Genomic DNA, 16,499 nt, shown 5'->3' on the forward strand with positions numbered 1-16,499 from the left:
CATAGTTATCATTGTTAGACTAGGTTTGTAATTATTTCGATTTATATTTGATAGATCACAATCGCATTAACAGGTACGAAAGATTTTAACTTGTCTTATGTTGTACAAAATAAAATATTTTAACAAATATTAATTTACTATTTAAGACATTTTATTTTGTACAAATTTAATAACAGAATATTGTAATATGTCGTATTTTGTTTGTAAATGCTATAAAAATGTAATATTTAGTGCTATTTTAATTAAAATATAATGCATTATGACTTGGAAGTAGACACATTAGACACATGCGCTTCATTTTTTATATAACATAAATGTTAATCTATCCACAGTGCACCTACTGCTTCTGCCATGAAGCTATAACAATCTACTCGTTTATCGATCTGCAATTAATCCATCTTTCACGTTAAGTTCCATGCCAGAAAAGATCAACTTAGAGGACAAAGTTGAAGTTACAAACGTACCATTTTTTGCGTTGAGGTGCCACATCCATGCCCTGATTTGCTACTGATTCTTCCGATGATTGGGTTTATCTGTCGACTGTTCTTCACACTTGTACATAGCTCATGTTGCATGGTCTACAAGTTGATCATATAATCAAAGAATTGAATAAACCATGAGAATTATTGTAATTTAACTTGTGACTAATAACAAAATTAAACACACCGCTAGTAATTTCAATGTGTGCAATGGCACAACACGATCGTCGTGATCAGCAGTCAGTAACATTGTTGATGGATATTGAATGGCCCTTATCGAAGCATCTTCCCATGGTCGTTTAACATTATGCAAAGGTGAATACCTAATGAAATAAACAAAAGTTGTTAACGAGATAATTCAAGAATTTGTCACGAAGTTGATTAAAGACCATAGCATGATCGTCCTCTAAGATGATCATACTGTGAATGTGCATTAAGAAACGATTTGACTAACTTGATTAGGTAATGAAAATCATCTTCTTTATCCGAACAACCAAACTCGGAAAGCCAAGCATGACCTAATTAAAGGACGGAAATAATCAATTTTTATGGCAAACAAATAAACAAACAAGCACAACTCCTCAAAGACATGTAGAACACATTGTCACACATATACTCACCAATAGTAAACTTATGGTATCGTAACATGTCCATGACACCAGCATGAGCTAAAGCACAACCAAATAAATCCGGTCTCTGTTACAACGATAATTAACGAATCAATGTTGTGTCATAGTTTGGCTATTGGCGTAGCGAAAAAAAAAGAGAGAGAGAAAGATACCTACCTGATTGATGCAAGCACCAATGAGGGTGCCACCATTGCTTCCACCTTCTATACACAACTTGCTAGGGTTAGTGTAACCTGAAGAAATAAGGTGCTCAGCGACTGAAATGAAGTCATCAAAGCAGTTTTGTTTGTTTCCAAGTGAACCCGCTTGGTGCCATTCTTCTCCATACTCTCCACCACCACGAATATTTGCTATACAAAATACAACACCTAGATGACGTGCTAAAACCACACGAGTAATGTCAAACGATGGTGTTAAACTAACACCATATCCACCATATCCAAACAATAAGCAAGGGTGCGATCCATCCAAAACTAAATCCTTCCGAGCCATGATAAATACAGGTACTTGTGTTCCATCCTTACTATGCACAAACACCTAAAACATAAGTAAAGCCAAAATGTATCCCTTTAGGACTTTGTTTTTCTACATACGGCATGATTAAAGAGAGTTGATGGTATTGGAGAAGCTTTATGTTAATGATTTTGGTATGACTAACCATTTTATATAACTGGAATTGCTATAAGTGCCAAATGGGGATTAAGAATATGATCTAATACTAGTTAAGAAGTATCGGGTGAACACTAATATATAAGATGACATTGATCCCAAACACGATGAATGACGGGGATCAAGGGCATACCCCCTTGTGAGGCAAAAGGATAAAGCCCCTGGTGGTGGTCCCTATTTTTTGTACTTTGTAGGGTTGAGAGGGTGTGGAGGGCATTCATGTCTTCTGGACATACGAAAGATCGAATGTGATACCCTGTAATCTCAATCTCACTCCAATTTCATGCAAAAAGAGAGACTAAAAATGAGGATTATTGACATCAACCTCATTTTAAGTCCAATGCATATTAATGTAATACAACCCACTATATGGCGTCTTGTATGTCTTGTGTAACAAAAAAGGTGTTAATTACACTTACATTGAAGTTCATAAAAGCTTACCTGATTAGCATGATATGTGGCTTGATCAAATCCTGGAACAACAATCTCACGTAGAACCTTCACTTGTGGAACCATAGTTTTCAAATCAAACTGATAAACGACACCTGGGGTGATGAAACTACTAAGCTTAACGAAAAACATAGTATCTTGGCGCCTAGCGCTAATGTAGTTGACACTACCAATATCAATAGGCAATGTATGCAACAAGTCACCTCTCTCCAAGTCTCGTATCTGTAAAACGTGTTTACAATCACTCAAATAACTAACGATCAACTGGTTTCCATTTATGGGTAGAACCGAATCAATTACATCCTTTTCTGATTCTTTGAGCACTTCGCTCCAAATGCTCGGTTTCTTGAGATCTACACGAACTAACTTGTACCTTGGAGCATGCTTGTTAGTCAAGAAGGTAAATATTGTGTCATTGTTCACAACGGCTTCATAATTTGCCTCAAAATTATCAATAACCTTCACGAATGGGAGAATGTCGTTTCCTCTATGACCTTCAACACCATTTGGTAAGGTAGATAAATCGCAACAATAGAATTTGTTGAGTCGTGCTGCACCTTTACATATATTCATAAGAAGATACTGCAAAAAAAAAAATATAGCAAAACATATTAATTATTTAACTTTTTAAACGTTAACTACAAAACGTATAATAGCATCCACGATGCATAGTTTAATGGAAAAGTTGAATGAGATGAAATGTATAGTTGACATTCAATTGATTAAATTTCAAACGTAGTGGGATGCCACATTGACATTCCATAGATATAAAGTTCAATGACCAATGAACTCTTTGATGGGAAGCAGAAAAAAATTCATTTAAAATAAGTATTTCATTGATTTTTTGTAGAGTTTAATATATTGTATAGGAAAAAATGCTAGAGTTGTATGAAAAATAAAATAATAAGACGACAATCCATCAAACTCTATAAAGTTCAATGCATTATAGACCATTACGCTCTATAAAATTCAGTGCATTGTAGACGACCTAACAACAAAGATCTTATGGCCACCTTTCCATCATCCGCAAGTCTTGCTTCAAGAATATGCGTAGGGTTCTCATGATCATTCCAACATAATATATCTTGTGATTGTTTCGTCCCTAATAAATGGTAATAAAGTTGATGATTATAGTTAACGTTTACTTCGGTGCCAACATCCTTTTTTTCGGTCTCCCTAAACAAGGCAACACAAATTCTACGTAAAAATATGATCGAACAAAAATTTTGTATAATTAAAAAAATTAATTACTTGGGAGCAGGAAATCGGCAATAGAAAAATCCCTTCGTGTCATGCGTCCAACTGATTGATGTAAATTTCACCTATCAAAAAGAACATGAGAATGTTGTGAACGATTAAAATGAATTATTTTCCGGTTTTTTCTTCAATATAATATATAATAACGCATGTTATGTAGTGATATAATTAACATAATATGAAAACATATGAAAATTTAGGAATGTAATCTAAGATCTTACCCAAGAAAGTTTGTCTGGTTGAACGGTTTTGTCATCCACATTCATAACTTGTAGGGTTAACCAATCACTTCCACTCGAGCTTAAACCATAGGCCAGGTATTTTGCATCATGGCTGACCTCAAAAACTCGTAAAGCCACTGTTCCATCCTCGCTTAGTCCATTTGGATCGAGCAAAACCTCACCTTCTTCATCTAAACTATCCTGCAAAATAATCTTGTCAAGCAAATATATATTTAAATAATAAAAAAAATTGCTCAAAATTAATTAACATATATAAAAAACATAATGATCGATTTTTGAAGTCATTCTTACATTCAAAATAAATGTTTTAAGAGTAAATTACACGGATGGTCCCTATAATTTGGGATAATTTACACGTTTGGTCTCTAATTTTTTTTTTTAACTTAGAAGGTTTCTACTGTCTGTTTTTGTTGCATACTTGGTCTCTGTCTTACCTAAAAGTACTATTTTTCCATTGATTTTTTAATTTATTTAAATAAACATATCCCCAATCTCACTTCCACATCACCCTACCTTACCTTATCTACCCAATCTTATTTAAATAAATTAAAAAATCAAAGACAATTTTTTTTTTGGTAAGACAGAGACCAAACGCACAACAAAAACAAACTACAGAGATCTTCCGAATTAAAAAAATAAATTAGAGATCAAACGTGCAAATTACTCCAAACCATAGGGACCATTCATGTAATTTACTCATGTTTTAAAACACAATCTAAATACTTATAATACATAATGAGTCGTTTTTATTTTATGAGAATGGTGATTCATATTCCTATGCATACATACCTGGATATAAAGAATTGGATGAGAGCGAAGACCGGGATTATGAAAATAGAAATATTTATTCCCTTTTTGAAACGGACATCCGTAGCGAGGGTAGTCATATGACTTGGTCAATTTGTCACGAAGTCTGTTCCTGGAATTGCAATTCCTGAGCACTGATTCCGTTACTTTCATCTGGTTTGCAACAAATTCTTTTACCTCTTCGGAATCAGGATCTTCAATCCTATATAATACACAAATTTGTATAAATTTAGGATTTCGTAGATGCTACTAGTTCTATATACTATCAAATTTATATTGTTGTATAATTAAGATACCTCTTGAAGAATGCAAGATCCGATTGACATATAATTTAGAAAAAAATTGTTTGCGTTCCATGGTTCTTTTAATGAATACTTTTCGTAAATAAAATGGTCCCGAAGAAGTGCTAAAAAAGGTAAAATATAGATAAGACAAAAATAGAACAAAGTGAATTTACCATCGATAAGGATCAGAAATAGCAACACCATGGTAGTTATCAACCACGGATTCATCTCTACGAGCAATTGGGTATTGCAATGGCTTCTTCACAACACGTTCCGAGCCCATAGTCAACTGGAGAGAGAGAGAGAGAGAGAGAGAGAGAGAGAGGATTTAGTTTTTGAGGTATGCTTTGAAGAATTTCATACGAATACTTAATTTATAAAATTAACTGAGGAATCTATGATTACAAAATGAGGTTAAAATGTGTGCCATGATAACATAATGGTTTTGTTTTGTGGGGTAAATGGTGTTTGTTCCAAATTTCATAGTCCTTTATTTTTAAGATTCTTCTTTGAAATCGTGAAAATGTTGACATTTTGTTTCATTATGACTTCATTGTCTTTTTTCTCCTTATGGCAAAATCCAGCACATATCATATATATCTCAAATTGACGAGTTTGCCTCCTATAAGAAGAATCAACAAATTACGTGCTTCCTCATTCCCACCCGTTCTCCTTATTTCATACAACAAAGAATGACGGGGTAATCAATATATACAAAAAATGGAGAGGTTATATATATGATTTTTGTAAATATACGTGGAATTCAAGATAAACTCTAAAAAAACGCTTGTGGAGAGAAGTGATGCGAGATACATTAAGGTGCTGTTTGTTTTTTCGAAGCGAATATTCATGAAGTCTGCGGATCACCTCTGCAATCCTCTGTAGCAGAAGAAGTGGAACAAACGGCTGCAGCCTATAATAAGAAGCATGTTTGTTTTTTTAACATTTACAGACTGCTGCAGTAAACTGAAATTTAAATAAACTAATTTTATAAACTGAAAATAGTTATCAACACCGAAATTTAATAGTTCTAGTCTTAAAACATTGAAATAATAATAAAAAGAGCATTTAAAAAAAACAAAAATATAAAACTTTTTTTTAAAAAAAAAAAAACTTAAAAATATGTAAAAGAAGCTAATAGTTTTATTCTAGAAAAAAAAAACTAATTTTAAAAAACATTAAAAAAGAAAATAAAAAAAATTAAGAAAGTATTGCAAAAGTTGTCTACAAAGTTCATAAAAAATTACACACGTTAGAAAAAATGCAACTGAAATTGAAAATATTATTAATAAAATGGTAAAAAAAAATTAAAAAAATCAAGTTAAAAAAAATCGTGGAAATTGTAAAAATAAATTGTATCACATTCGTAAATAAAAATTTAAGAAAATCAAAGTTTTAAAAAAAAATTAAAAAAAAAAGTTATATAAAAATTCTTAAAAAACACTTAGAAAAAATGAAAGCTGAAGAAGTTAGAAGAGGTAAGTCAAGTACTGCGCCACGCAGCACACACGCAGAGGTTTTGTAGTCTGAAATCTTCCAAAAAACAAACTGCTGCGAGAGGGAAAGTGTTGCGTGTGTGCTGCACCGCGCAACAATAAGTGGTTTGAAGATGTTTTTATAAAAAAACGAACACCACCTAATACTTCCCCTCAAAGTCGGAGGCTCGATGATCTCCTTATTTTACATAGCAAAGAATAACACGATAATCAATATATACCAAAAATGAAGAGGTTATATGATAATATATGGAGTCCAAGATAAACTCCCTACAAGAGCTCTTGTGGAGAGAATGGGTGTATATGTTAAGTCATAGGGTTGCGGACGCCAACTCTAATAAATATATGTGGAGCCTAAGATTGTTTATCCAAAAAAATCATTGTGGAGAGAAGGGATGCGAGATACATTGACACTTTCCCTCAGAGTCGGATGCTCGATGATCTCCTTATTTCACATAGCAAAGAATAATATGGTAATCAATATATACAAAAAATGGAGAGGTTATATGGTGATTTGTGTAAATATATATGGAATCCAAGATAAACTCTTCAAAAGAGCCTTTGTGGAGAGAAGGGTTGTGGGATATATTAACACTTCTCTTCAAAGTTGGATGCTCGATGAGGATAGATATGGATGTGTTGAGCCAAGGGGTACGAGACGCCAACTCTGATATCATGTAAATATATGTGAAGCACAAAGTTGTCTCTCCAAAAGTTGTGGAGAGATGAGAGAAGAGAGACTCTAATATATATAATCACTTATATTACCGTATCGTACCAATGTGAGATACACTAACAATTTGATCATGTTTAATGCATTTATGACAAAATACGGCTTGTTAAGTTATCATTTCATGCAATTTTACACAACAAAACAAAGAACATCTTGTTACTACTATGTGTGTGAAAGGATTTAACAATGACCACCTTTAACCACAACAATAAACATATACATAGAGAAGTCCAATAAAAACATCCAAAATATATAACTACTAGGACGAGTTGGATGGATTGCGTAATAGGTTGCTTCCCAATTTCCCATGTCGTCATGCACGAATTTCCTCAAAAGTTCAATTGTACCTTCTTGGAGATGGCCTCATATTCTTCATGATTCTTTTTTAATACTTTATACTCTCTTACATTTTCCATTGAAGATCGGGTTCCATCTCCCATTGCGTAGTCTCCTCCTAATGTTAGATTTGCAAGTCATGCAGAACTATATCTCCTTTCTCTTCCATTTAATTTTTTTCATCTCTCCATTTTAATTCTCTCTTTTCTCTTTTAAGTTTTTATATTTTTTATATCTTAAAATAACACAAATAATTTTCAAATATGGAGAACTACACTTCAAGAAAACAAATGACACCAATAGACTCAATAGAATGTATTTAGCAGAGAAGATAAGATATCATACAAACAAAATATATTTTTAGATAATAGATTTTAGAATTTTGAGATCTAATATCTATGTTATATGATTATAATTAAATAAGATCGTTAGCTTATCTAAAAATAAAAATAATTTTTTTTAATAAATATAGTACTATGGAACTGTTTTGTTTTTTTTTTTAATAAATTGATAACATATATTGTTTGAACGCTCTCAAAACATGTTTCAATTAAACAATAAATTAAATTTAACATGTTTTAACTATTCCTTTATATATATATTAATTTCATTGTTGTGCATTTTTAATTTCAATAGATGAAATTTTAGTTGTTATATATATTAAATTGTTTAAATTAAAAAATCAGCACCACATGGTAAATCATTGGACAAAATTTGCTTAATGGTCCATATGGTTTGTTAATTTTTTTGGGTAAAATACAAAAAAAAAAAAAAAAAAATGTTTATAAACAAAAAAGTCCCTATTTGATGGTTTTGTTTGTGGTTTGGTTCTACTTCGTTAAATTTAACAACATAGCTGTTAATTTTTGGCAATTAATAGATTTACCCTTAGAATTATTTTTGCAGTTTTATCTTTTTACCAAATTACAAGGACCATTTATGTAATTTTCCTTTTTCATTTTATTCAATTATTGTATATTAATTTTTTTAATTACTTTTTTATAACTTTTTTCTTATTTATTGTTTTTTTAATGGATTATTATATATTAATACATATTATTTTTAACATATTATATTTATATATTAGTAAATATTACTATTTTTATTATTCATTTTTTTTGAATTTCTTCTTTATTGCATTAATTCTTTTTCATTGGATTATTATATATTAATAAATATAATTTTTAATATATAATATTTATCTATTAGTAAGTATTATTTTATTAGATTATGAATTTCATTTAATTAATTTTTTTAATTTTTTTTTATTCTATTAATTTTTGGACATTACTCAATCACAACAAATCACTAGCGGGAGGTCTCCAACCCTATATGTGTGTGTGTGTGTGTGTGTATATATATATATATATATATATATATATATTTCAATAATTATTTATGAAGTGAGATCATCATGTGTATTTTAGTTTTTGTGTATTCACATTTATCTAAATTTGTTATATATTTCAATAAACTTATGATTTTAACTTATGGTTTTGATATATATAATTTCCCTAAAAATATTTCTACATGAAATACACAAAAGTGATGCGTCCCATCGTTGAAAATCGGTCGGACAACCGTTAATAACCTTCATCGGTTGTTCGACGGAAACCCCACCAAGTTGTTACACCTAATGCCTCCAATAGCCACCTAAGACAACCTCATCAAAATCCATCGAAATCCTCTATATCTACCACTAAGTTGACCATATTCTGCTACAACCACCAGAAGGTCCGATCCAAACACTCCTGATCAGCTCCTCCATTCATTTCTTTTTACCACCTTGTGTCGCCGTATCATCTCGTTGGAAATCATCGATCATCGACTACAGTCGGCCATTCACGACGAAAACTACACTAGTCGACTACACACACATTGTGTAATAAACCCAAGAAAGCATACAACCTCCAACCAACCATTCATTAGAGATACCATCATCGATGACGACAATGTGAGATGAGGGTTTTCAAACCAACATAGCCACTACAGGTGGTGGCAAGGTTATAGAATTCGTTATTCGATACTAGTTCGACTAACAACCGAGTAGCATGTACTTAGATTTGGTAATTCATGTAGAAATATTTGTGACAACCCAAAATTTCCATTTGTATAAACCTTACAGTCAAACACCTCAATCAAAGTCAAACTTACTCCTGCTAACTTTTAGCACAATTTAGAGTTTGTATGAGCATTCTAAGCCTTAAGCCCTCAAAGGATTGAGTGAATAAGTGTGTCAGTTAAACTTAGAAACTATCAAACAAGCCTTAAGCCCTCAAGAGAGGAGTTTACGGCCAAGACCTTGGAGTTTACGACCGTAAAATCAAGGTGGATGTAAACTCCTTGGTATATATATTGCCCTTAGTCATTTTTCTTTATTTGTACCACTTCTAAGTAGAGAAATCCGATTTCTCTCCCAAGGATCTTCAAGTTTCTCTTCAAATCTTCATATATGTAAGCCATCTCTTCCATCTTTGTGTTGATTGCATCCTTTCTACTTGAATCTACCCATAATTCCATCTTTTATGCTTAAATCTTCAAGATCCCCAAGAACACCAAGAACACACACTAGTGTTCTTAGACCTTAAACACCCAAACAAGCTTCTATATTGTAAGTATTCTTGTACTAGCTTGTTGTATACTAGAATGAACTTGTTTAAGCCTTAGAAATATCAAGAAATCTGGAATGGAAGGAGTTTACGGCCAGGGCATCTCCCAAGGCCGTAAACTCTATTAGAGGGTTCATAGATGCCTTAAATTCCTTCCTAAGGCTTGGGACTTAAACTAGAACCCTTCACATTTGAGCTAAGGTCCTTAACACACGAATTTGGGGAGTTTGCAATAGGTTTACGGCCGTAAACCCACTAGGGCCATAAACCCTTGGCTGTAATCTCCATGGAGAGTGGTCCTTGGTCCGTAAACTCAATAGCAATGCCTTACAACCCTTAGATGCAACCCTAAGTTCTTATAAAACTTAAATCCAAGTGTTTTCCATGTTCTAGGGTGTTTATACTTGCTTAATTAGTGTTATAATCACTAATTAGTTACATATATAGGTCAAACCCTCGAGAACTTACTTCTATTCTTTACATGAATGATCGAAATACATCTAGGTTCAACAATAATCACTCACAAACTCATTTTCTTTCGTATAACAGAATCATGTCGTCATCCAAAAATAGTCAGCCGAACAATGAAACTGCTATCCTTCATATCGGTGCCGCTACATTCCAAGCCGCGGTAACAGCTGCAGTGGTAGCTGTCCTTGCAAACCTCAACACTAACAACGCAAGCAAGGTTGGCAAGGGAGTTGACAATTCCGATCATTGTATCGATCTGGGAAGCCAACAAATGATAACAGTCATAGACTTGCAAAGCCGTAAAACCAAGAATAGGAAACGAAAGCGTCAAGCCCAAAAGCAATTCCAAAGACTTGCCATGCAACAGCAACAAGTGGCAACCCCTGCCATTTCAGCACCGATCAGACCATACGAGGGAAAACTCCCGAAGTGTAACAAGTGTAGCTTTCATCATAATGGGGCTTGCCATGAAATGCAATGCTGCAATTGCCACAAAATAGGGCACCATGCTCGTAGCTGTGGAGCACCGGCACGACCCATCACTCAAGTCCCTGACATCGGAGTCAACCAGGATTGCTATGGTTGTGGTGAAATCGGGCACTTTAAAAGAAATTGTTCGAAAAGGAGGAACAATGAAAGCAACTGTCTCCACATAACTCCGACCCGACACATCACTTCCACTACCAATGCTGGTGCAAGCCAGATATGTCACCAATGTGGTGAGATAGGACATCTCGAGAAGGATTGTCCAATAACAAAGAACTCTGGCACAGACGGGTTGATACTAATGATCACTGTCGCTAGAGAGACTACTCTAGACCCACATTGAAGTAATTAAGGTGTTTCGTTGTAATAGACTCACAAACTGTTAAAAACTAGTGCAACTCGAGTCTTATCTTTTGCGAGATCCTGTCAGTCAAGGGGCTCTCGTGCTGCGTATACTTGTTTTTTCTAGTATACCTTGTTCGCAGCAGTAGTCTTGTAGTTAATCTAAAGTACTGAAACTCTGTTAAAAGTTGCATTGTTGTGTTTTGTTTGTAACGCCTTTATGATAAAGTCTAATGCCTTTATTTCCAAGTGAGTCCGATATTATCATACAACTTGAGTCGATTCGATCCTTAAAATACCAGTTTCGAGCGTAAATCTCTTTCTCTGTAATCGCCTTTCTAGCGAAGCCGTCATTCCAGAACTCCGAGGTACTCATGCATAGTGTACCTTATGTTTCGTGTCCTTCCCGAAGAAACCTTAGCAAACCTCCCCAGAATACCACTCGTACAGTACGTCAAGTTCAATCCGAAGACCCATACAGTTGATCTATTGTTGAGGAATGTATACACAAGGGTGATATATAATCAAGGTCATACAGGTTTAGAATTGATGGTTCCACTTTAACTTCTTTTCCTTGTTTGGATGTGAGCTTAAAGAAGAATCATTTATTCGACTACCTTTTCAATCTTAATTATATACGAGTATACGACTCATATATGCGAGACTGTGATTGATGAACCATGTATGACTTCTGATATGAACTTCAGGACGGAGACTGCTCAAGACTAGAAGTGATAGTGCTGCCACGCGAATAAACTTAGAACCCAATCAAATTCCTTCTCGTCGAACGAGGACAAGAGATACAGATAAAATAGAAGCACCTATCATATTCCTTACTTGATGATTAATCGTACTTTCTTTTGGATCTTCCTGATGTCTTTCCAGAAGAACTCCCAGGATTACCTCCACAACGTCAAGGTCAACTTCAAAATCATATTAGTTGCAGGGGCTACCCCCGTAACCAAATCACCATATAGTCTAACGCCTACAGAGATGCAAGAACTGTCCGGTCAACTTAATGAACTACTCAGCAATGGATTTAAAAGACCAAGCTACTTACCCTGGGGAACTCCAATCTAGTTCGTCAAGAAGAAAGATAGATTGTTTAGTATGTCGTCTTTACTTGGATCAGTTAGTCATTGTCTTCATAGATGACATACTTATCTATTCTCGTAGTTAGGGAGAGTATAGTAAGCATCTACGCCAGATCTGGGAAACGTTACGACCAGAGAAGCTCTACACGAAGTTATCTAAACGCGAGTTTTGGATTCAAAGAGTCGAATTCCTAAGACACACTGTTAGTGAAGTGGGAATTCATATGGACCCTTCCAAAAATCAAAACCGTTGAGAACTGGTCAACACCAAAGACGCCTACGGGAATTCACAAATTTATAAGCTACGCTGACAAAAGAAGGAAACCTTTGGAATTCCAGGAGGGGACCACGTTCCTTGAAAGTCTCACCCTAGAAAGGTTTGATACGCTTCGGAAAGCATGGAAAGCTAAAACCAAGACAAATAGGGCCTTCGAGATTCTTACCAGAATCGGCCCTGTAACTTACAGACTCAACCTACGCCGCGAACTCAGTAACGTACATTATACCTTCCACGTCTCGAACTTGAAAAAGTGTCTGTCCGACAAGACTCTTGTAATCCCACTCGACGAGATCGAGATCAACAAGAGCCTCAACTTCGTGGAAGAACCGTAGTGACAATGGACCGAGAGGTCAAGAAGACGAAACAAAGTTGCATCCCATTAGTGAAGGTTCGTCGGAATGCCAATCGCGGACCTGAATTGACTTGGGAGCACAAGGAACAATCGAAACGAAAGTATCCTCATCTCTTTACTCGATTATTCGTACCTACTTCCTTGCCAAAACTCTAATTTCGGGACGAAATTCTCTCTAACGGGGGGATGATGTGACAACCCAGAATTTCCGTTTGTATAAACCCTATAGTCAAGCACTTCAATGAAAGTCAAACTTACTCATGCTAACTTTTAGCACAGTTTAGAGTACATATGAGCATTTTGAGCCTTAAGTCCTTAAAGGATTGAGTGAATAAGTGTGTCAGTTGAACTTAGAAACTATCAAACAAGCCTTAAGCCCTCAAGAGAGGAGTTCACGGCCAAGACCTTGGAGTCTACGGCCGTAAACTCAAGGTGGCCGTAAACCCCTTGGTATATATATAGCCCTAGTCATTTTTCTTCATTTCTACCACTTCTAGCTAGAGAAATCCGATTTCTCTCTCAAGGATCTTCAAGTTTCTCTTCAAATCTTCACATATGTAAGCCATATCTTCCATCTTTGTGTTGATTGCATCCTTTCTACTTGAATCCACCCACAATTCCATCTTTTATGCTTAGATCTTCAAGATCCCTAAGAACACCAAGAACACACACTAGTGTTCTTGGACCTTAAACACTCAAACAAGCTTCTATATTGTAAGTACTCTTGTCCAAGCTTGTTGTATACTAGAATGAACTTGTTTAAGCCTTAAAAACATTAAGAAATCTGGAATGGAAGGATTTTACAGCCTGGGCATCTCCCAAGGCCATAAACTTTATTAAAGGGTGCATAGATGCCCTAAATTCCTTCCTAAGGCTTGGGACTTGAACTAGAACCCTTCACATTTGAGCTAAGGACCTTAACACACGAATTTGGGGAGTTTGCCATGGTTTTACGGCCGTAAACCCACTAGGTCCATAAACCCTTGGCCGTAAACTCCATGGAGAGTGGGCCTTGGGCCGTAAACTCAATAGCAATGCCTTACAACCCTTAGATGCAACCCTAAGTTCTTATAAAACTTAAATCCAAGTGTTTTCTATGTTCTAGGGTGTTTATACTTGCTTAATTAGTGTTATAATCACTAATTAGTTACATATATATGTCTTTATATGTTATTAGGATCATTGTGTGTGTTCAAGTCTTCACTTGACACCCAGCACCTTGTCCAACAATTCCATCTAATCCACTCACTACAGGTGAGTTCATACCCCTTAATCAACCTTTTAAATGCTTTTAAATTCTTTTATGGGAGGAATACAAGTTGAATATCATAGTTATTATATCAATCACATGTGATTAATAACTATCAAACATATGGATTTACTATACTTTCAAACTGTTTTATCAAACAAACTACTTTTAAATCGTTTTATAAACTGACATCAATTCATTATTATTTATTGTTTCAAACTCTTCAAATGTTTTACAAAACTTCTTTTAAAATTTTATATTATCAAATGCATGAATATATATATATATATATATATATGTATAGTTATGTACTTAATGTTTAAAGGACTTAGGATTGTTAACTCGTTGTAATTCCTTTTCCTTTTTTGGATGTGGCCTTAGGGTATCGGTTATTTGTCCGAATGTCATCTAAAATTAGTTACATACTATGTATACATATGTAGACCTAAAAGTTCTAGCAGTCAGTTCAGTACCTTTGGGTAGCAAAGGCATACTTTCGTTCATTCATATACATATGTTACTAGTAAACTATAATACGTATAGTTTAGAGGTATACTACTTACTATTACTAGTACAATGTAAGATACAAAGAGTCAGTTCATACATGAGTCAATACACACTATAAACAATACATACACTACACTATACAAGTAAAGATACTATAATAAGAGTCAGCGAGAACATACTACCCACTAGACAGAGAGAACATACACTAGTACTTACTATTCATACACACTATATACTATACTAGAGAAATTACTATGATGAGGATCAGGGAAGACATACACTACACTAGTACATACATACACTACATACTACAGGACTGACCATCCTACACCTGACTGTTAGCTACAGTGGGAAACTGTACATCGACGGATATCCTCAGTTGTAATGTTCGGCGATTTACCACGTCGTGTTTATCCTAGACAAATGGATACGGTTTCTTATTACCTTTATTTTGTGACACATTCACATAAAGAATGAGATAGAATATATTTTGATACGATTTCAATGATTATATAATTTTCCTTATTACCATTATTTTGTGACACATTCACATGAACGATGAGGTAGACTATATTCTGATAATAATAGTTGTACATGGGAAAAACCTTCATTCTTACAGAGAAGCAAACCTTCTAAACAGTTGGGTCTTGGTAGAAGACTACATTTTATACTAGTAGGAAATATGGGATATTCTAGAGTTTTCATACTTATACAAACTTTTTCATTGAACATTTACAAGTCTCTTCTTCAAAACATTACAAATCAATGACACTAAAATACTTATTAACTCACCAGCTTTATGTTGATCTACGCTTTCAAAATAACTTGTATTCTCAGGTCACCAGTAGATAGGTACGATGAGCATGTTTTGAGAAGACGAAGCAGTCAAGATTCGTCTTTTATTTTGATTTTTTATTATGGCGTTTTATTCTATGAAAGAACACACGTGTATTAAAATTTTACTATTAATGCAATGGACGATGTTGTTTCATGTTTACTACTTTGCACTGTTGTGATACTTTACATGACGTCCTCCGCCCCAGAACGTTTCCGCCGTTCTTGGTTTTGGGGTGTGACGGGCTAAGCATTAGTGCAGTGATGTAATAGTCAGATCAACTATTATAACCTATTTTGAAGGTAATAAAGATGAATTATTTGAGTATTATATGAATTATGTGAATTTATGTGCTTTATACTTATTTATAAATGTATAATAAATAAAGGATAAAATTAACCATCAAAATTAAACTGGTAGATAAACCCGATATCGATGAATAAAGTTGTAGTGGTCGTGACAAAGATTCCGTACATATAAAGAACGCCGAAATCCGAGATATAACGAAGACGTTATGACCTATCGAAGTTTCGCGACAAAACAGGCACGACGTTGTGTGACGTAAATAGTGAATTTCTGATGGAAGACTTTCTAGCCTTAGCAATCTAAACAAAAGTCGTAATATACGTTAAACTGAGAGCGTGCACAAAAAGAACGCCCAAATCTGACTTTGTTTGAGGAAGTTATGGTTTTTATAGGATTTGGTATAGTAGTGCACAGCCTGGAGTTCGAATTTTAGATCGAGCGCAGTTTTTGGCCAACGCAACCTAAATAAGAATTGAAGATCTCATTAGTATGATCTCAACGATAAAAAGATAGACGAAAACGGAGTCCGTATGTAGAACTTATGAATTTTACGCAGTCATTTAACAATATAATCTTCTCATATTGT

At 34.3% G+C, this 16,499-nt stretch overlaps 1 protein-coding gene across 2 annotated transcripts; it reads right to left on the minus strand.

The window, feature by feature from the left end:
* Nucleotides 1-213: 213 nt before the first annotated feature.
* LOC145012974 (uncharacterized) lies at nt 214-5,235 on the minus strand. 2 transcript variants are annotated; one of them, XM_078971760.1, is made up of 12 exons: nt 4,991-5,235; nt 4,516-4,735; nt 3,706-3,906; nt 3,479-3,549; nt 3,241-3,403; nt 2,219-2,809; nt 1,265-1,645; nt 1,100-1,175; nt 934-997; nt 667-802; nt 465-578; nt 214-383 (listed from the first exon to the last, which is right to left on the minus strand). In XM_078971760.1, the coding sequence occupies exons 1-12, from the start codon at nt 5,098-5,100 to the stop codon at nt 318-320; spliced, it is 2,193 nt and encodes a 730-aa protein (XP_078827886.1). In that variant the 5' UTR covers nt 5,101-5,235; the 3' UTR covers nt 214-317. The 2 variants fall into 2 exon arrangements, with proteins under 2 accessions (XP_078827886.1, XP_078827887.1); XM_078971761.1 differs by having other exon boundaries at nt 3,706-3,901; nt 4,991-5,112.
* Nucleotides 5,236-16,499: the final 11,264 nt, after the last annotated feature.

This window comes from Lactuca saligna, chromosome 8 (genome assembly GCF_052625555.1).
Source record: "Lactuca saligna cultivar CGN05327 chromosome 8, ASM5262555v1, whole genome shotgun sequence".
Lineage (NCBI taxonomy): Eukaryota > Viridiplantae > Streptophyta > Magnoliopsida > Asterales > Asteraceae > Lactuca > Lactuca saligna.